The following is a 21,014-nucleotide window of genomic DNA, read 5'->3' as shown; positions in this document are numbered from 1 at the left end:
TTTCCGCTGGTCGCTGCATTCAAATTTACGTCTGTTTCGTGGTGTAAAGTCTGTTTGCAAAAGCAAGGTGTAAGCTAAGGACCTATAATGACAGTTGATGCTGCAGAACTACTCTATTAGCAGCGAAAAGGAAGTGGCTTTCCAATAAGAACCACAAACGTTTGTTCATAACAATCTTATCGACGCACTTCATTTACACAACTGGTGAGTGAGATATGCCTCCTCGACCCATTTAGGTGTTCGCATGAATGTGATCACTCCCAAGGAAATGATGAAGACAAACAGTTTGTCACATAAGCTGCAGCAAATGAGCACAACAGTTTCACAAGCACACAGTTCCTCTGTGCTCTGTCAAAACATATATATGTTTTCAACGCTTTTGAAGTTGCTTCCCGTTTTGGAAGTTTTGACTCTTGAATTCCTTCGTTGTAACATACTTCACACCCGTTTATTTGTTGTTTTCCTTTCTGTGGGACGTCTCTATGGCATCGCATCTGCTCTCACTATTCATCACATTAACTGGCGACGGTAACGTAGTCTTACCACACGATTCATATTCTACAACCAATGTATAGTACGACAACTGCCAGGACTACAGAAACAGAATAAAAACATTTCAATGACAGGACAGACAGTTCATAATGTTGTGAAAAAAGATGAAACAAAAATAAATGGTGTGAAGAGTCTTGAACACGGCTCGGGCGGTTTACAGTCCAATAGCGCGACCACTCTTTTTTTTGGTTGATCTCATTTTTTTTCTATATTGTTCGTTGAATTTGATCGGGGCAGACGTACGATGACACCCGTTCAGGTTCCTCTTTTTCTTTCTTTCTTTTTTTTCTTTTTTTATTACAGAGGGTACTTAACCCTCTGACCGAACACGCTACGTTACCGTGCCGGCTTTAACCACAACGCCACTGCTATTCAGTACACCTCAATATGGCACTTGTCGAGCTTGAACTGTTCATGGTTTTTATTTTTCTCTTTTTTCAGAGTTCAGTGCAGCTTCTTCCTGTTTTCCTGATTGGTCTGCCTATAGTTTTTGACGCGCTATCTACTGGTCCATCTTACCATTAAATCTGAGGGAGGTGCGATGCGGAGTTTCCCTTGTGAGTGCTGCCTTGTGGCGTCGCGGCCATGTGATGCGGCTGGGAAAGCACATCAGGGGAACAGAGACGAATGAGGCATCATTCTAGGGCGAGACAGACCGAAAATGGGGAAATCCACTGACATAAACTACTTTAGTCAGTGGAGGAACAGTGACCGTTAGAAGTTAAAATTGTAGAACAGCCACAGCCGCATATAACTTTCCTTTATTGACATATTTCACTCGACAGACGTGAGCATCTTCAGAAATTTAGTAGCCAAGGGCCACACATTAAAATATCTGGCCGTACATAGCTCCGCCGGCCTACATTAAAAAATACGCAGCCAGGTAAACACTCACGGAGCACCAAGAAGGAGTTGTGCGACATAAACGAAATCTGGTAGGCGTGTTTCTACATATGAAAGATGATGTCTGTTAAAATTTCGCGCCAGTCGCATAAGAGTGGCAAGGGTAGCAGCACTATGAGGATGCAAATCAGGTTTGCTTTACATACCCGCTGTAACGGTCCTCAGCGTTAGTTTGAGATTGGACGTCGTGAGCTGATATTAGTCAGGAATGCCTGTAAGGTGGCGAAGACGCCATTATCAACACCTCACTGAGTTTGAACGAGGTCTCGATATCGCAGAAAGACTCGGTAGGAATGTAGCCACTGTACACTATTGTTAGAGGCGTGTGTCACGGTATCGTACGGTCCAGACGGCCACTTGCCACTACCGAGAGGGAAGACCATGGTGTTCGGCGTATGGCTGTGCCGCATTGTACTGCATCTGCAGCTGCAATATGAGCAGCATTTGGCACCACAGTGACCCAACGAACTGAACTGTTACAAATCGGTTGCTTCAAGGACAGCTCCTAGCCGGACACCCTTTAGCGTGCATTCTACTGACCCTAAACCACCGCGATTTGCGACTTCAGTGGTATCAAGCGAGAGCTCATTGGAAGGCACGGTGGAGATTTGTTGTGTTTTCTGACGAAAGCTGGTTCTGTCTCCGTGCCAGTGATAGCTGTGTGTTGGTTAGGAGGAGGCCAGCTGAGGGCCTGAAAACAACCTGGCTACATGGTAGACACATTGCAACTATACCTGTAGTTATGGTGTGGGGTGCCATTTTGTATAACGGCAGGAGCACGGTCGTTGTTATCCCACGTACCCTGACTGCAAATCTGTACGAAATCTGGTGATTCGACCTCTTGTGCTGTCATTCACGAACAGCATTCCACAGGGTTGTAAATAATAGATTTCAGCTATCAGTCGTCCTTTTAAAATTTTTTTATTGGCAAATCTAGATTTCAGCTAGAAACTAGCCATTCTCAATGCACTATAATTTTTGATCAATGCATGTAACGCCTGTTGGTCGGGCTTCAGCCACAGTTCGTTGAATACAACTCAATATAACAGTCGCTGCGTGCAACAACCTTCTGAATGGAAGGTAACTTGATTCCACAGGGTTTTCTCCAGCAGGATAACGCTCGTCCACATATCGCTGTTGTAACCCAACATGCTCTACAGAGTGTTGAAATGTTGCCTTGGCCCACTCTATCACCAGATCTGTGTCTAAACGAGCACACATTGGTCACAACTCTAGCAACAGCCACAACCAGCATTAACTGTCCCTGTATTGACCGACCAACAGGCATGGAACTCCATCCCACAACCTGACATCCAGCACTTACACGACACAATGCGTGCGAATTTCCATGCTTGTATTCAACATTCTAGCGGTTACACTGGTTATTAATGTACCAGCATTTCACATTTCCAATGGCTTATCTCGCTCTTACATTAACCTATGATCTCGTAATTTGAATCACTTACATATGTTACCTAGAAAAGTGTATTCCCGAAATTTCATTATTCTACATCAATTATTTTTTGCTATTGCATTTTTTTCCGTCTGTGTATTCAACGTGTGGCTCTTGGTTAGTATATTTCTGAAATCCCCACGGCTGTCGAATGAAACATGTAAATAAATGAAAGTTATATGCGACTTGCGGCGGTTCTACCATTTTAATAGCGGTTTCGACAAAGGGCAGATTGTTATGGCCCATCATCTGGGAATGACCATCTCGGGAACGGTGAAGAAGGTAGTCTGCATGCCTGCTACTGTCACGAGCATCTATGGGAAACGGTTGGTGGCCGATGAAACAAGGAGTAAGCGCCAAGGTGTTGGACAAACATGCTTCATCACAGAACTTCGAAGTCGGAGACCTGACAATACTGAAAAACAGGATAAGCGGCGGTCCGTGACAGGCACGACGACAACGTACAGTGATGGTGCCGACACAAGTGTTTCGGAGCACGCCGTTGAGGGCACTTTGTTAAAATGCAGGTCCACAGCAGACGACCACTATGGGTTACCAAGTTGACCCAGTGACGTCGTTAACTACTGTTGCAATGGGTACGGGATTATCGAGATTGGGCCGTGTCACGTGGTCGGATGAATCACTTATCAGATCGATGGTCACACTCAGATATGCAATAATTCACGCGAATGGGTTTTCGAAACATGCTCCGCGGTCGTAAGCTGATGGGGACAATATTAGGTTGTGGGGAATATTCACCTGGCACCCATGGGACCTGAAATAGTAATCGAAAACACCATCACAGCTCTGGACTATTGCGGACCGTCTGCTTTCCTTCATATTTGATGCTTTCCCTGCTGGCGAAGGCATCTTTTAGCAGGATAAATGCCCATCTTACAAAACCAGAACAGTGTTACAGTCGTTTGAGGAGCATTATAGTGAATTTACATTCATGTTTTGGATAGCAAGTTGAGCTGATATGAACCCATTAGAAAATATCTGGACACTTTGGGGTGACCTGCCCGTGATTTAGAGGAACTGCGTGACCTTTGCTTAAACATCTGGTGTCATATAACTCCGTAAACTTACCAAGGACTTGTCGAATCTATATCACAATCACTGAAGTATTATGTTTTCGAAATATTGGCCATCACGTAATTTATTGGTTCATTTGTGTGTTACACCCCTGTGGACGGAGCGTTAATCGCTCGCCTACAATATTCTCGTACCTAGCCAACGTTCCAGCCCAGCTGTTCGATGCGGTAGCCATGCTCATTAACACACTGCTCTGCAAAACCTAAGGAGACGAGATACGTAAAGCACTTATTATCTTATTATCAACTATGTGGCAGTGGATGGCAGTGCGAGAGCATGTTGCCAGTGGTGTCCCAGCCGTGCACAGAAAACTGGACCTCACGTGGCATGAGGTCAGCGTGACTATGACGCAAAATGGGGCTGGTCTCGCAATACGAGGCAATTGAAGGAACAGGATAAAGACAGCCCGTGTCAATCAGCGAGCAGTTACAATGCACTATGATGTTGTTCTTCATTGTCACATGACCTGGAGACAAAATATGATGTCTTTACACGGGGAAACTTCAAGAAGGACGAAGTCTGACAAATGTATCTCAGATATTGTTTCACATGCATGAAGAGCGCTCCAAATTACAGGCACTGCTGCCCGAAAGACAGGAGGTCGTGGGCCATTGTCAACTCCAGCTGCATATGACCAATTCATTATACAACAAGCAGCGGGTGCTCAAAAATGTTTCAAATGGCTCCAAACACTATTGGACTTACCATCTGAGGTCATCAGTCCCCTAGACTTAGATTTACTTAAACCTAACTAACCTAAGGACATCACACACATCCATGCCCGAGGCAGGATTCGAACCTGCGACCGTAGCAGCAGCGCGGTTCCAGATTGAAGCGCCAGAACCGCTCGGCCACGACGGCCGGCGCAGCGGGTTCAATTGCAAGTACGTTTAACAGGAGTGCAAGGCAAGCAATCTCATGTTCCACAGGAGTAAGGAGAATGCGTGGTGGTGATCTCTTTGCCCAGCGACCTGTACGTTGGCTTCTGTTGCTGTAAGTTGGCTTCTGTTGGCAGCGGCGCCGTACTGCGATTGTGCCAAGAGGATAGAGACTGAGGTGGTGTGCTCTTCTCGGATGGGAGCAGATTGAGCCTGGAGCAGATTCAGCCTGGAGCAGATTGAGCCTGGAGCAGATTCAGTCAGGAGTACATTCGGTGTGGAGCAGATTCGGTGTGGAGCAGATTCAGTCTGAGTTGTGTGATTCTGGAAGCACTCTCATAACAAGAGAAGTGGGAACACGTAATGCACCCAGGAACATTGACGAACACAATCGTTTCGGTAATCCAGGTATTATGATGAGCGGTGGCACAATGTTGAGTGGAAGTACTGACCTCCAAATCTTTGGACGTTACTGTGACACTGTACGCCTTCTCCATGTTCGCCTGTTCTGGGTTGCAGTCGACCCTGACTTCATTTTTATGGATGCCAGTGTGCAACCGCAACGAACAGAGCAGGTGGAGGAGCTCTTCGAACGAGAGGGTATTCGGCGAATGGACTGGCCTGCCCTTTCCTCCGTGTGAAACACATTCGGGAGGCGCACTGCAGTACGTCCACAAACGCCAACGTTCATCCAGCATTTGTCAACCGCGTTGGTGAAATGGAACGTCCTGCCACTGCTTACTAACCTTGTGGCGAGCACGTTTCAGAACATGCATTATCACCTGTGGTGATCACACGTCCTATTAAGAACCATGTCCCGCCTTTTGTAACGTCCAGGGGGCCGTCATTAATCACGGTGACTTCAATGTAATTACTGTCTTTGAATAAAAGTGTCATTTCTGTTCGTCTCATTGCATGTCTTTCAGTTACCTTGTGTATTGTACTGTACTGTGGTGTACTATAATATACTATTCTATAGCATAGTGCTTCCCATTGTTATCGAATTACTTGACTTGGCAGTGACACATGCAAGGTTTGCAGACCAGTTTAATTCCATCCAGGATGGGTGTGACGCGCCAGTGAATCATATTCATTCCATAATTAAGGATGGAAGACCAAGAACGATGAGCTGGTATTAAGGAGGATATAAGACGAGGATGCAGTCTTTCGACTATTCAATCTACACATCGAAGAAGCAAAGATGGGAATAAAAAAAAGGTTCAGCAATGGGATTAAAATTCATTGTGAAGCGACATCATAGATGCGATTCCCTGATTATATAGCTAGTGTCAGTGAAAGCGAGAAAGAATTGCAAGACATATGTATGAAATGAACGGTCTGCTGAGGACATAAAATGGATTGATAGAAAACCGAAGAAAGCCGAATATACCGAGGAATAGCACAAATGATAGTATCGATAAACATAACATCAACGAAGTAGAAGAGGTCACGCAATCCTGCTACCCTGGAAACGAACAGACGAGACAAGGAAGACGTAAGAGACTTCCTAGCAAAGGCAAAGAGGGCATTCCTTACGAATATGTCTTTGATGTCTACTAGTATTACGCAAAACGTTATTTTTTCGGATGAATCCAGGTTCTGTTTACAGCATCATGATGGTCGCATCCGTGTTTGGCGACATCGTTCTGAACGCACACTCGAAGCGTGTATTCGTCATCGCCATACTGGCGTGTCACCCGGCGTGATGGTATGGGTTGCCATTGGTTACAGGTCTCGGTCACCTCTTGTTCACATTGACGGCGCTTTGAACAGTGGACGTTACATTTCAGATGTGTTACGACACGTGGCTCTACCCTTCATTCGATCCCTGCGAAACCCTACATTTCAGCAGAATAATGCACGACCGCATGTTGCAGGTCCTGTACGGGCCTTTCTGGATACAGAAAATGTTCGACTGCTGCCCTGGCGAGCACATTCTCCGGATCTCTCTCCAACTGAAAACGTCTGGTCAATGGTGGCTGAGCAGCTGGCTCGTCACAATACGCCAGTCACTACTCTTGATGAACTGTGGTATCGTGTTGAAGTTGCATGGGCAGCTGTACCTGTACACGCCATCCAAGCTCTGTTTGACTCAATGCTCAGGCGTATCAAGGCCGTGATTACGGCCAGAGGTGGTTGTTCTGGGTACTGATTTCTCAGGATCTGTGCACCCAAATTGCGTGAAAATGTAATCACATATCAGTTCTAGTATAATATATTTGTCCAATGAATACCCATTTATCATCTGTATTTCTTCTTAGTGTAGCAATTTTAATTGCCAATAGTATATAATGCTCAGAAACATCTGAAAGTTTTTAAGGGTGCTGCAGGTTAGGCGGTGGTGAAAAATAACTGTTAAGAAAAAAAATCGATACGTTGCGCCATTTCCGAGCAATTAGCACTGAAGTTAGCCAATCTGGCCTTTTTGCGCCGAAATTCAAGCATCCCGCAAGAGACGGTTGCGCCGAACGTGTTCTTCGTTTGGTTTCTGAAACCGAACAAGAGAGTGATACAAAAATTGGACTTGGGACGGTAGTCAGTACTGAACCCGTGCCGAAGGTTGAGCAGTCTCATGTGATATCGTCTACGCTATGAAAATAACTGACACTAATTGTATGTGGCGGCCCGCTTGAATTTGCTCCCGCAATAGCCTGATTTCTAAGTTCGGTGCTAATTAACACAGAAACGGCGAAATGTATCGACTTTTTTTCTTAACAATTATCTCTCAGCACGACCTACCCTGCAACACCCTTACTAGCTTACCGGACTGTTTCTGATCACTCTGTATGTTTCAGGGAAAACGTAAGCATACGCACTGCTGCTTTGCCAGGTATGTTAAAATGGTGCAACAGGCGAACGAGATGCGTTTCAGTCCAGTGCGACACAGCTAGTTTAATATTACATATGAAGCACAAAGGAACTGCATTACACAAACAATGATGCTTGGGCATGCGTTATCGGCTGTGATCCTGTCGGTCGCAGTTTCAAATACGCGCGCCACATTACTCCGCCGCGTTCCCTACAGCCGCCACAGCAGCGTGAGGCATCTGTCATGAACGATTACGCTGCTGCCAATGAGATGCAAGCACCCACCCTCTCACCCCCCCCCCCTCCCCTTCCGGAGCTCCAGTGGCCAGGGCTCGTCGTTTGCCGAATAGTCATAGTATTGAAGACTGTCTGAACTGTAAATCATTTGTATCGATATATATTTCAACATTCATAGCTACTGTTAAGAACTGTCGCTGCGTCTACAGCTACAAAGTCATGTATTATTTTTATTGCTTGATATTAGCTGCCGGCCGGTGTGGCCGTGCGTTTCTAGGCGCTTCAGTTTGGAACCGCGTGACCGCTACGGTCGCAGGTTCGAATCCTGCCTCGGGCATGGATGTGTGTGATGTTCTTAGGTTAGTTAGGTTTAAGTAGTTCTAGGGGACTGATGACCTCAGATGTTGAGTCCCATAGTGCTCAGAGCCATTTTGATATTAGCTGTAGAATCAATTAATATCTGAATTCTCTGTTCATGAACAGCATCTGTTCCTCGCTCCTTTATCCACTAATTAACCACACAGCGTGCAAGGAAGTTATGACAGGAGTGAGGTGAAGAAATAAAAACATTCCTGGCCATTAAAATCGCAACACCATGAAGCAGCAAAGTAATAAACGTTAAGCTGGCATCAGGTGCGCTACATATAGGACATGAAGATGATTGACAGTTCGGCACAATCGTACAAAGTACGAGGGGTAACGCTATCCTCGTTCTGTAGTGGGTTTCACATTAGGAACTCGTTATGAGTATCGTCTACCACACTGTGTTAAAATCAGACGCATCAAAATTGTGACCTAGCTAGCCTGCGGTTTCATCGTTCCATAACAATTCTACCTACACGCATTCGTCGCGATCTCATGATTGTCAGGAGAATATTGAATTGACGGTTCGAGGAGCGCCATATTCAGCGCCATGTAAGATCTCAACAGCTCCACACGACGAACGCCTAAGGAACAAGAAAAAAAAAACTCTTTTCGAACAGGCCTTCAAACTCTAACGGTACCAGCCCACTACCATTTCATCCACAGCCCATGTGGTCTGGAGGGGCATGTGGTCGCCACACCACTCTCCCATCCGTTATCAGTTTTCGTGACTGGCACCGTACTTCTCAGCCAAGTAGCTCTTCTATTAGCCTCACAGGGGCTGAATGCACAACACTTGCCAACAGCACTCGGCAGAACCACTTGGTCAACCAACAAAGTGCCAGCCAAGCACGACGCACTTAACCTCGGTAATCTAACGGGAATCAATGTGAGCACTGTGGTATGGCGATTGGCAGCACGTAAAACCACAACTTCACAGGCCAACGAGATGGCCAACCCACCCACCCCTCCAAACCCTTGCTCCCTGCTGAGCAGGTCACTGACCCGTCCGACTGCGACTGTGTAGCGGATGGAGTGTGGGGTGGCAGGTAGAGGTCGGTGCTGCTCCGATGATCACAGACCCGACAGCTATAAGATCGTCCACACAAAGGCGAATGTGTCAGGCAGACCTGCTTGCCAGGGGGAGTTGGCGGACTGGTTGGCCCATGAATAGGTGACTTAAGAGGGCACACAGGTTGTTCACTAGGCTTTTCAGGATAGTACAGCCACGTCATGTGGCTTGAGTCAGAAACTGTGCTTGTTTGCAGCAAGCTAAGTACCCACACGGACAGCACGATGATGTCTGGATCACCACAGACTATCAAAACTGTGACCATCGTTCAGACTGAGGACGATAAACATTGGTATTTGTCATATGGACCCAGCACCTAGTGTAATGGTGTGGGGTGCCAGTGGGTACAAACCACGATCACATGTGGTTTGCATAGCCAGTATTAGACCAGTCACCACATACTATGATTGATGAACCCTGGCATAGTGTTGAAGCAGCATGAAATGACACACTCCTGCCAAGTTCAGTTCGACTCAGTACCCAGTCAGGTCAGAGCCAGTGTTGCTGTGTACTACAGTTCGTACCCTTTAGGGGAGAATCATGCAGTATTAGCCATTACTGCGATTTCCCTTTCCGTCTCCAAACAGCAGAAGGGTGCAATAAGCAGACACAAGCATGTGTGTCCCTGTGCACTGAAGTCCAGTATCTTGTTCCTCTCCCCAATTGCCTTTTCTGCTCTGAGTGCTTTAAGTTGTTGCTGTTTCTCTTAGTGCACAGAAGATATTTTGAGACCTGTAGTACTCGTTCTTATGGTAAGTGTTTAATTTACTTCAGTTATCTATGTTAAGGAATGACACCTAACAAACGTTTCATGATAATTTCTATAAAAGAATATGGCTAGATCCTACTGCATGTTTGCTGTATAGTAATTTCAAGTTTTAAAGTATGTTTTCTTCTTCTTACTTCTTTTCAGATTGAAATGGCGGAAAATGAAAAAAAGAGGAAAGAAAGAAGATAGCGTGAAAATTGTTTTGAGTAAAGTTATATGTAGCAAAATGAGCGCGAGGGAGGCATCTGAATCGTTTTCAACAATCAGGAAAGATAAAAGTCGCCGCCGAAGAGAAGACATGAAAACCAGAAAATATAAAATCTGAAAGGGAGTCAAAGAAAGAACTTAAGTCGGTTGTTCCAAAATAAACGAGCAAAAGGTGGTCATTGAAAGCCAATTGCAAAGCGGCAAAGAAAACTCGAATTTACTGGAAATGATGTGTCAACAGTTCAGACTGAAAAGAGGACTAAGTGATTGTGGTTATCTGAAGAAGAGTGGGTGCTGTGTACCAGGCGTACAGGCTGGGCACATATGGGATGTATAGGACAGAAGTGTATTTTGTCTTTCCTATCTCTGTAAAACAGTGAGCTAAACATTCGTGAACTGAGCTGAAATAGTAACAATAAGTTCCCATGCTATCTCTTCTATAATTATTTAATAATTGCCAGTGCAGTGTATCATTGACAACCGATGTTATCACAGAAAAATCGATGGCCGCTATTACAAAACACTTTCTACAAGCCTTGTAACTGCACCTCTTTTACTTTCGATGAAATGAACTACTATAAAGAAAACTTAAAAATTATTACACATGTCCTGAGGCAAGAAAACAGTGTATTAATATTCCGATTAACCACCATAGATATACAGTAGTAAAGTCAAAAAACCTGTCCTACTCAATACTGCACGGTTCTCTCCTATAAACGAAACCACCTACAAACTTAAAAATGTGTGCTTCGTATGATACTGTGTACACAGAACAGATAAAATATAGCTGCTCGTCTTCGTTTCTGGAACTGCAATTTTGATGACGTGTACATTTCCACATACTTTGCGCGATGAGCACCACCCAAATAACTCGACGGAGGATACGAGCACACACGATTGCATGATGGAATCGAGGAGAGTACAGGCAGCTGGCTCACCCTTAGCTAGAGGCGACATCATGAGCGCGTGGCAAGACCAGCCGCCTGCGCTGACCCCGAAGATGGTGATGTTGTCAGGATTCCCGCCGAAGCTGGCGATGTTGTCGCGCACCCAGCGCAACGCCATCACCTGGTCCTTGAAGCCCATGTTGCCGGGCACCACGGAGTCGCCGGTAGCCAGGAAACCTACCACACACCGGTACATCTTATACGTTTCCATTTATGTTTAAATTAAAAGTAAATTTTTATCCTTATCCTCTTGACACAAGTAAACGAATTTCAATACTAGTCGGTTAGTCGCAAATGCGAGGGACATTTCATAAAAATGAACAAGTTGGCACCTGTAGAGTGATTAACTCGTCGAGATTGTTGGTTTTGTCTAGTGTAAGCCAACACCTGTGGAGGAAGATCGTGTTATGTTTTCACTGACGTATTTTGTTTTGTAATAACGGAGGTTAGAAATGACGTTCTCAGTGATTTTGTGTTCTGTAATTGTTGAGCATCAAAGATCGTACAGTAAGGTCGAAACGTTGCATGACCTAAATCGGATCGAAATTTGCAGTGCTTTAAGTGACTTTTCTTTAACAGTGGACTCTTCCTCGTTGGACTAATCGTTTTGTGAACATTGTGTGGACATATACAACGGTCCCTGACCTGGAAAACATAAGCAGGTGAACGAATTCTGAGACTTATAGCAGAAGCTCTTGAAAATCATCATGGAACAAGTTATGGTATTTCGGAGGATACAGGAATTCGATCTTGCGGTACATCGTAATTTGAATGTTGAGAAAAATTACTGCGCGATGGCTCCCTCACTGGCCAGTTGCTGAATAGAACTGCAACCGCCTAGAGTTCCCAACGTTGGTGAAACAAACATTTTTGAAAGTCAAGTTTTCTCGTATCGAATCGTGACAATTGACGAAAGGACGGTTAGAGACGTTGAGCCGGAACTGAAATGACTCTCAAACGAATGTAGAGTTCAATTTTCCACATGGATAAGAACATATCGTTTAGCTCAATCAAAGGTCAAATATGTGATGAGCTTTGATTATTGTGAAATCGTCATTACAGATAGAGCTGCATGTAGACAATGTGTCACTGGAGCGTGTAATCGTGAATTCATTCAGTAACTGCCGCGCGAGGTAGCCGCGTGGTGTGAGGCGTATTGTCACGGTCCACGCGGCTCCCCCCGTAGGAGGTTCGAGTCCTCCCTCGGGCATGTATGTCTGTGTCATCCTTAGAGTAAGTTTAAGTTAGATTAAATAGCGTGTAAGCTTAGGGACCGTTGACCTCAGCAGTTTGGTCCCATAAGACCTTCCCACAAATTTCCAAATTTCATTCAGTAACTGAATGGTAAAAAATGAAGAAACACGACCTCAGCTGGTCGAGCATAGGCCATTCAATCTGCATGAAAGGTCATCCAAACATCGATATTATCTTAGCTGATAAATTGCGCGAAAATGTTTCTCAAACAGGCGCGGATTCTGTGTTCCTTCCTTTGGAGGGGGGTGAGGGTTACAGGCTCTTCAAGCCTCCCCCCCCCCTCCCCACACCGCAATTAAACTTGTCACTCACACTTCCGATGTACTACAGACTTCTATAATAATAATTAATATAAGGGGCAGTCAAATGAAAATAAGGCGGATGAAAAAATGTAAGTAACCTGTTGTTTACTATTTCAAAAGTAATCGTCATAACAGTTAACAGATGTATCCCACTATAAGACAAGACTCTCAGTGCCTTAACGGAAAATTGTCTGTGGTTGCCTACGGAACCATGATTGTAGCCAGACGTGCAGCTCTTTGTCCGACACAAATCGACGGCCGCCAATGTCTTTCTTCAGGGCTCCAAAAACTATTTGCAGAGAGCGAGACTTTATGGAGGATGTGTAAGGAGCTCCCAGCGAATCTGGACTCGCCCTCATATACAGTGTGGACAGATCGGTCTCGGTGCAGCTGTTTCGACTCCCAGTGTAGCATTTCCGATGAATGATGCTATTTACTGTCAGAGTTTAGCTCCTGCTGTCCACACACGGAATATGTTATGGCCATGTATACAGAGAGAAAGAAAACGTAGAATGTAGCTGCTTCTGGTAGACATGAGTGACATTGTGTGATTGAAATGACTGGGCGGGGCAAAGAAACCACATATATAATGTGAATCGATGGACTTCTAGAAGGCTGATACTGCTTATGCTGCTAGACCAGGGCTTCACAACATACGTGCTCGCGGAGCAAGCTGTGAGCAGCAAGGCGCGAGCACGGAGCAGCGCGAGCACGCTACCCCCACTACCGGGCCAGAGCGTAGAGTGGGGAAAGTCACGTGGGGCACACAACAGCTGCCACCAGTCAATGTAAATCCGCGGCCACCTGTAGGGTCATCACTCACGAATTATTACTGCGACAAATGAAACAAATAAAGGAGAATGTACACATGCCACATAATTTTATTAGCTTAGTGTATGCCTCTACATTCGCATTAATTTGTGAACTGTTACACAATAAAAGGTGTCACTGAAGTGTGGGATTCTCGGTTATCTTGTACTTTTTGCCCTTTACAATTGCGTCTATGTTCGGAGTAATTGTTCGTGTGCATTTTAGGCGCAGCGTGCAGTTTAAATTTCGATCAGACAATGCGTTTCTCAGGCGCGTCTTGTTACATTTCATTGCAGAGAACAGTTGTTCACAAACATACATGGAACCGAACATTGATATTATTGTAGCCGCCAGTTTGTGCAAACAAGGAAATCTATCCTGAGGGAAGTGTCTGTAGAACTCCAAAATGTTTTTCTTGTTTTGAAATTTGTCTCTGTATTCTCTGTCACACTGCAGGTCAGTAATTTCTTGCTGCAGCTCAGGACGAATCTCTTAAATATTCGCTGAATGTGGAGAGAACAGATCAAAATCACTGTCTAGTGCTGTCAGATCTTGAAAGTGCTGATCAACTAAACTATGTGAATAACGTTCACAGTCTTTGTGAACATCTTGCATGGATGTTAATTTAGGAAAATGAGCTAGGTTTTCTGTTTCCAGCTGACTCACCCAAAGTGTCAATTTCATTTTAGAAGCTCGTATTCGATCTATGAAATGAGTAATTAGCAGATCTTTACCTTGTAGTAAAATGTTCAAAGCATTCAGATGGCTAGTTAAATCTGCTAAGAACGCGAGGTCACATTCAAACATGCGCGCGCATTTCCCCTCCCTCCCCTCCCTCCCTACTCCGCAACCTTGCACCTGCTCACGAGCACGTGCCTGAGCAGACGCGAGTACTCGCGCTCAAAACCAGCCAGTTGTTAAGCCCTGTGCTAGACCTTGCAGACGTTAGTTGCAGATTAGTCGTTTTCACGGACGGGTCAGTAACCAATAGAGTGCAGCAGGCCTTTGGGCAATGAACAACACGTCCATCCAAGCCAAGCTATTTACTAACTTTACTTATTAATACGCACATATAGATACACACACACACAATGACTAGACATTCATATTTTTAGCTCAAAACAAATTATTAATGGCTACAGTACCCAAATCTCTTCAGTGGTTTTAAGGAGGCTTTTCTTGGTTGTAAGAAAAATGCGAGTTGACGTTCCCCAACCGTTTGTCTCGAATGGATCGCTCTGTCTTACTTCCGGCTATCAGTTTGGCTTTATGGCGCGCCTTATGGCGGGTGGAACCTGAAACAGTCCTCGTGCCAGGAATCGAACGCAAACAACAACAAAAAATTCAGTGGTGAAATGGCAATTGCAAGAGCTGCGTAGATATTATGGGTGTTAGGCCATGGTGTAAGGCAGTGGTTTTCAATCTTTTTCGATTAAGCATCCGCTTGTCGCTTTGAAATGGGGACCGGCCCCGTGTCCCATTTAACACGACCGCGACGTCACCGCCACAGATCTTCCTGGTGTAAAATCGAAGTTTACCTTGTATGCAAACTCTTATGTACTTAGCAATGGCATAATCACAGCTGGAAAGAAGGGAAAGATTTTATAAGTAAATCTGTATTTAGACAACGTAAATTTACTTTTATTTATGTCCAAATATATTTTAAAAAACAATTTCAACGAAATTTTTGAAGTTTCCTTCCTCAAAACTAAAACGTACATTTCACAATACTGAACACATTTCTGTAAAATTTGATAATTTTAACATATTGGTATTCACTGTAAGAATGATCTAAGAGGTATTTTCTTCAGACGAATAATTAAAATTAAGTATTTTGGTGATACAATGACAATTAACTTATAATGGGGAAGACATTCTATGGGGAAGAATGAATGATTCAAACTTGAACTACTAGTTGATGGAAAAGAACATAAAAACAATGATGTATGTATACATTTATCTTTAATGAACAGAAGATTAGTGTTAAAGTGTCTAAAAGTGAGTAATATCTTTCAATCACGTACGCAGCTCCATCGGTTGGACACGCAAATATGTAGCAAAAGGATGTTTTGTATTCTTTAAAAATATATTCCAATTTATAACAGAAAGAAGAGTATTTCGTATAGTTCGTCAAATTTCTGGAGGGAACACTTCCTACATTACCTCGAAATTCCGATTAATGAATTAAGTCACCAGCAAAGGTTCCTTGACTATAGCTAACGGTTCATAAATGTGCATTACAAATTCTCTGTTCGTCAACACATTAAAAAACTTATCTTGCACATCAAAGGCTTAACTCGTCGATTCCTCTTGACACTCTCATCACTAAATGAAACTGATTTCATCCTGCCACATGCGTCGCGACCTGGCATAGTACCAGCAGTTTCTTTTACTGTGTGTAATACGTTTCCCTAATAGTGCATGATCTCCCTCCCCCCCCCCCCCCCCTCTCCCCACACACACACTTTTCTATATTAATAACGAGGCATTCAAGGTGTTGAGCTCTCCGTCTCACTCTTGCCCCAGCCCAGTACACTTTGTGACTGCACTTGTGTCGTGTAGCTGCAGCACCGGACCTTTTTGTTACCAGCAGCGAGTAGATGTGTGTCTCAACCAGCTCTGCAAAGAGCGGAACTCATTATATTTGGCTACTTGTTATAATAAAATTTTTCCTTGTGTCAGACACCTCCTGTTCTGGCTTCCAATTTGACAAGAAATAAGGGGAAGGCAGTGAGTCCTCTTGCACTGTACAATCATAATCTAAGTGTCTGAACACAGGGGCCAGAGCTCACTTGCTTCAAAAGTTACGTTTCTCAAAATTTGATTTTAAAGCTTACCCATTGTGTTAGAGTAAAATTTTGCTACCTGGCCCCTTTGCCGGCGGCCGTGCGTCATTCGACGGCAGACCAGCAGCCATTACACACAGCGGTCACGGAGGCCACGGAAGTTCTCAGTGATTATCCCAGCAATGACACCATCACCTCATCCGGTACCGGTGCTTCGCCTGCCGTACAGAAGCGGACATTCGAGCATGAGGAAGAAAAGAAGAGCGATGAAAGAACAGCACTCGCCGTGGAGCAGTACAAGAACAAAACAAAGGAAGTGGCCAGCTTATCGTAACAGTGCGTAGATAAAGCGTTGCCATTAGAGAGCCCCGCAACTGTAGACCCATCCCTGGATCTGCACTTGACAACTCTTCTAGTGTTGCATCAATTCGTGATACAAACAACTCTGCTCCCTCCCGTCGGTTAGCTTATGCCGTGAATAAAAACAACCATTATCGAAGCAGTGACATTGGCCCTTTCTGTATATATGTCGAAGGAGGTGCAGGAAACGTTTTTAGGCTACATCCGATGGCAACTGGTAAGCTTGTGTACATAACGAATTCACAGAGCAGCCAAGACATTGCAGATTTCTTATCAATAGCACGGAACAGAATCAAAGTTGAACTTAACTCTCCCAGAGCAGCTAACTTACTGGCAGAGTCCCTGGTATTTTCAGCTCACCAACTAGACGCCTGCACACCAAGTCACGCCATAACGCGCCAGGGCGTAATCAGAAACGTTGACACCAGCTTAAATGAATAAGAACTCCTGCATACGGTAGTTTCACCCTAAACCGTCTTGCAAGTCAGGCGCACGTCAAAAAAGGTGACGAAAGGCGGAATTACCTCTACCGCACTATTTGGCACGTGTGTGGTTCAGTTTGTTTCGCAAGTACTGCCAGACTTTGTTTCAAATTATGGCATGTGTTCCCGGTGGATATGTATGTCCCTTCCGTGCGGCAATGTTTTAATTTTCTCAGATTTAATCAGGTAAGCAGCCAGTGCAGCTTTGCCATAAGATACGCCAAATGTGGAGGAAATCATGCGCGAGCTGACTGCCCGACCACTCAGTCGCGGTGTGTACACTGCAACCAGGCGCACGAGGCGATAAACCGCGAGTAGTACGCACGCCAGAGGTACGTTAAGGAAATCGCTACCAGGCAAGGTAGCCGAGACGGCTATCTCACACAGGCCGTACGCCGAAGCAGTGCAATCTCCTCCATCCGTGCGTGGTTAACGAGCCTTCCCAGCTCTGTAGGCTCAGCCGCACAGATACGACGGACGTTTAAAAAGTCCGTGCAAAGCCCTAGAGATGGCACCACCGGCGGTGACTAGGTCGTGTTAGTTAGTAGAATCTTTGGAAAGAAAGCACACCATGTTTCGGCCATATTGGTCTATTTCCTTGTGTTTGGGATTCGTGTGAATCAAGGAAGTCGAGTGCTTGTCAAAAAGTGGACGTAAAAGAGTTTCGTGTGGTGATTAAACATTACTTTATGAAAGGCAAAACGCTTCAAGAGACTAAACAGAAGCTTGATAAACATTACAGTGGCTCTGCACCTTCGATTAGAACAGTTTATAAGTGGTTTCAAAATTTTCGGAGTGGCCATATGGCACAAGTGATGCTGAACGTTCTGGACGCCCTGTGGAGGTTACGACTCCAGAAATGATTGATAAAATCCATGATATGGTGATGGATGACAGAAGAGTTAAGGTGCGTGAGATTGCTAGTGCTGTGGGAATCTCGAATGAAAGGGTACATAATATTTTGCATAAACATTTGGACATGAGAAAGCTATCTGCAAGATGGGTTCCGCGATTGCTCACGCTTGACCAAAAATGGAATCGTGTGAAGTGTTGCAAGGATGGTTTACAGCTGTTCGGGAAGAACCCGCAGGACCTTAAGCGTAGGTTCGTCACTATGGATGAAAAATGGATACATTACTGTACTCCTGAGACCAAACAACAATCTAAACAATGGGTTACAAGGGAGAATCTGCACCAAAAAAGGCAAAGACCAGAAAGGTTACGGCGACTGTCTTTTGGGATTCGCAAGGGATAATCCTCATTGACTATCTGGAAAAGGATAAAACTATTACAGGTGCTTATTATTCATCGTTATTGGACCGTTTTAAAACCGAGCTGCAAGAAAAACGCCGGCGATTGGACAGCAAAAAAGTCCTTTTCCATCACGACAATGCACCAGCACACACTTCAGCAGTTGTGGTCACAAAATTAATGGAAATAGGATTCTAACTCGTTTCGCATTATCCCTATTCTCCAGACTTGGCTCCCTCGGACTACTATTCGTTCCCCAATTTGAAGAAATGGCTGACGGGGCAAAGATTTGATTCAAACGAGGAGGTGATTGGAGCAACTAATAGCTATTTTGCAGACTTAGACAATGCCAATTATTCGGAAGGTATCAACAAATTAGAACAGCGTTGGATGAAGTGTATAAGTCTAAAAGGAGACTATGCCGAAAAATAAAAAAGGTTTACCCCAAACATGTAAGTAGTTTTTATTTTTGCACGGACTTTTCAAACGCCCCTCGTATACAGCCACACAGCAGCGACGTGAGGCCGCCCGCCCGTGCCTACGCCCCAATGGAGGCTACCTCCACCTCTGCGCCCGAACAAACTGCCGCTGGGACCGATCCGCAGTAATCCGTACCCACCGTAACAACACGCATCCATGTCACTGGACAGCTCTTGTAACAGAAGTTTTACTCTGGAGATGGAAACAGGCAGAATGTCCGTTCCGGGATCACTCATTTAGCAAGAAAAACTTTTTAATCTTGTCGTGCGGGTCATTCACGATATCCAAACTGCACCACAAGGATCAGTCGATTCCGCAGCGATACCAGATGTTACTGTAAACTCTGATTCAGCAAAACAGTGATTAAAACTCTACAGTGGGATGCCAGGTCGGTCATTTTCAACAAAGAAACCCTGCAAAGAGAATTACCTTCACTTGGTTCAAACTACATTCATTGTTCTCGCTTTCAAGCTTCCACATTTTTCGGAAAGACAGACACGACGGAAAAAGCAAAGTAGCACTGCTCGTTCGATCCTCAGTTCCTACTTCTGCTACATACGACTATCACACACACATAAAGAGGCTTTCAGGTTGTAGTGGCGGAGACTCGCTTCAAGCCTTTAGACCTCTCCATGGTGGCACTATACACCGTCCAAGAATCAAAATCGAAACTGTGTGGCATACATTGGTTAATCACCTCGAGCCCCCTTTCGTGTTTTGTAGAGACTTCAATGCGCACCATATGACCTGGGGATGCGAAATGAACGATGGATCTGGAGCAGCTGTTTTGGACATCATATTAATTCAGTTTACTTATTCTGAACATCGGTTGCCCAACACTCATCCCGGAGCCTGGAATACGTTCGTCTGCAATAAACATGACTCTGCGTTCTTCGAATGCCTTTCAAGAATTTAAGTGGGACGGCTGCCGCTACCCACTGGGATCTGATCATTTGGTATTCGAATAATTACGATAAATGAGAGTGATTCAGGTCCATACATGCTCTCATCAAAATGGAGTATGCGCAAAACCAGCTGGGAGGCGTATAAAACAAATATCAAGGAACACCTTCACGCAAGGTTATTGCAAGGGCCCGCAGACGAACGTTACACTCTGTTCATTTCCCTCGTCTACGTTTACGTCATTACTCTGCTATTCACAATAAAGTGCCTGCCAGAGGGTTCAATGAACCATCTTCAAGCTGTCTCTCTACGTTCCACTCTCTACCGGCACGTGGGAGAAACGAGCACTTAAATTTTTCTGTGCGAGCCCTGATTTCTCTTATTTTATCGTGATGATCATTTCTCCCTATGTAGGTGGGTGCCAACAGACTGTTTTCGCAATCAGAGGAGAAAACTAGTGGTTGAAATTTCATGAGAAGATCCCGTCGCAACGAAAAACGCCTTTGTTTTAATGATTGTATCATGGCTGTGACACTATCTCACCTATTTTATAATAATACAAAACGAGCCGCCCTTATCTGTACTTTTTCGATGTCATCCGTCAGTCCCACCTGATGCGGAACCGAGCGAGGTGGCGCAGTGGTTAGACACTGGACTCGGATTCGGAAGGACGACGGTTCAATCCCGCGTCCGGCCATCCTGATTTAGGTTTTCCGTGATTTCCCTAAATCACTCCAGGCAAATGCCGGGATGGTTCCTCTGAAAGGGCACGGCCGACTTCTTTCCCTAATCCGATGAGACCGATGACCTCGCTGTCTGGTCTCCTTCCCCAAAACAACCCAACCCAACCTGATGCGGATCCCACACCGCATAGTAATACTCCAGAATAGGGCGGACAAGCGTGGTGTAAGCAGTCTCTTTAGTAGACCTGTTGCACCTTCTAAGTGTTCTGCCAATGAATCGAAGTCTTTGGTTTGCTCTACCCACGATGTTATCTATGTGACCGTTCCAATTTAGGTTATTTGTAATTGTAATCCCTAAATATTTAGTTAAATTTACAGCATTCAGATTTGTGTGACTTATAGCGTAATCGAAATTTAGC

The 21,014-nt window shown here is 44.7% G+C and overlaps 1 protein-coding gene across 1 annotated transcript in view; it reads right to left on the bottom strand.

Annotated features, from left to right (window-relative positions):
• The window catches only part of LOC126236318 (esterase FE4-like), a 91,124-nt gene that overhangs the window by 50,569 nt on the left and 19,541 nt on the right, over window positions 1–21,014 (bottom strand). The window contains exon 4 of the mRNA XM_049945532.1: window positions 11,276–11,461. Coding sequence (XP_049801489.1) covers window positions 11,276–11,461 — 186 coding nt within the window. The remainder of the gene's footprint in view (window positions 1–11,275; window positions 11,462–21,014) is intronic.

The sequence above is a fragment of the Schistocerca nitens genome, chromosome 2, assembly GCF_023898315.1.
Source record: "Schistocerca nitens isolate TAMUIC-IGC-003100 chromosome 2, iqSchNite1.1, whole genome shotgun sequence".
Taxonomy (NCBI): Eukaryota; Metazoa; Arthropoda; class Insecta; order Orthoptera; family Acrididae; genus Schistocerca; species Schistocerca nitens.
Note: the sequence above shows the minus strand (reverse complement) of the source record. Positions and strands in the feature narration are given on the sequence as shown.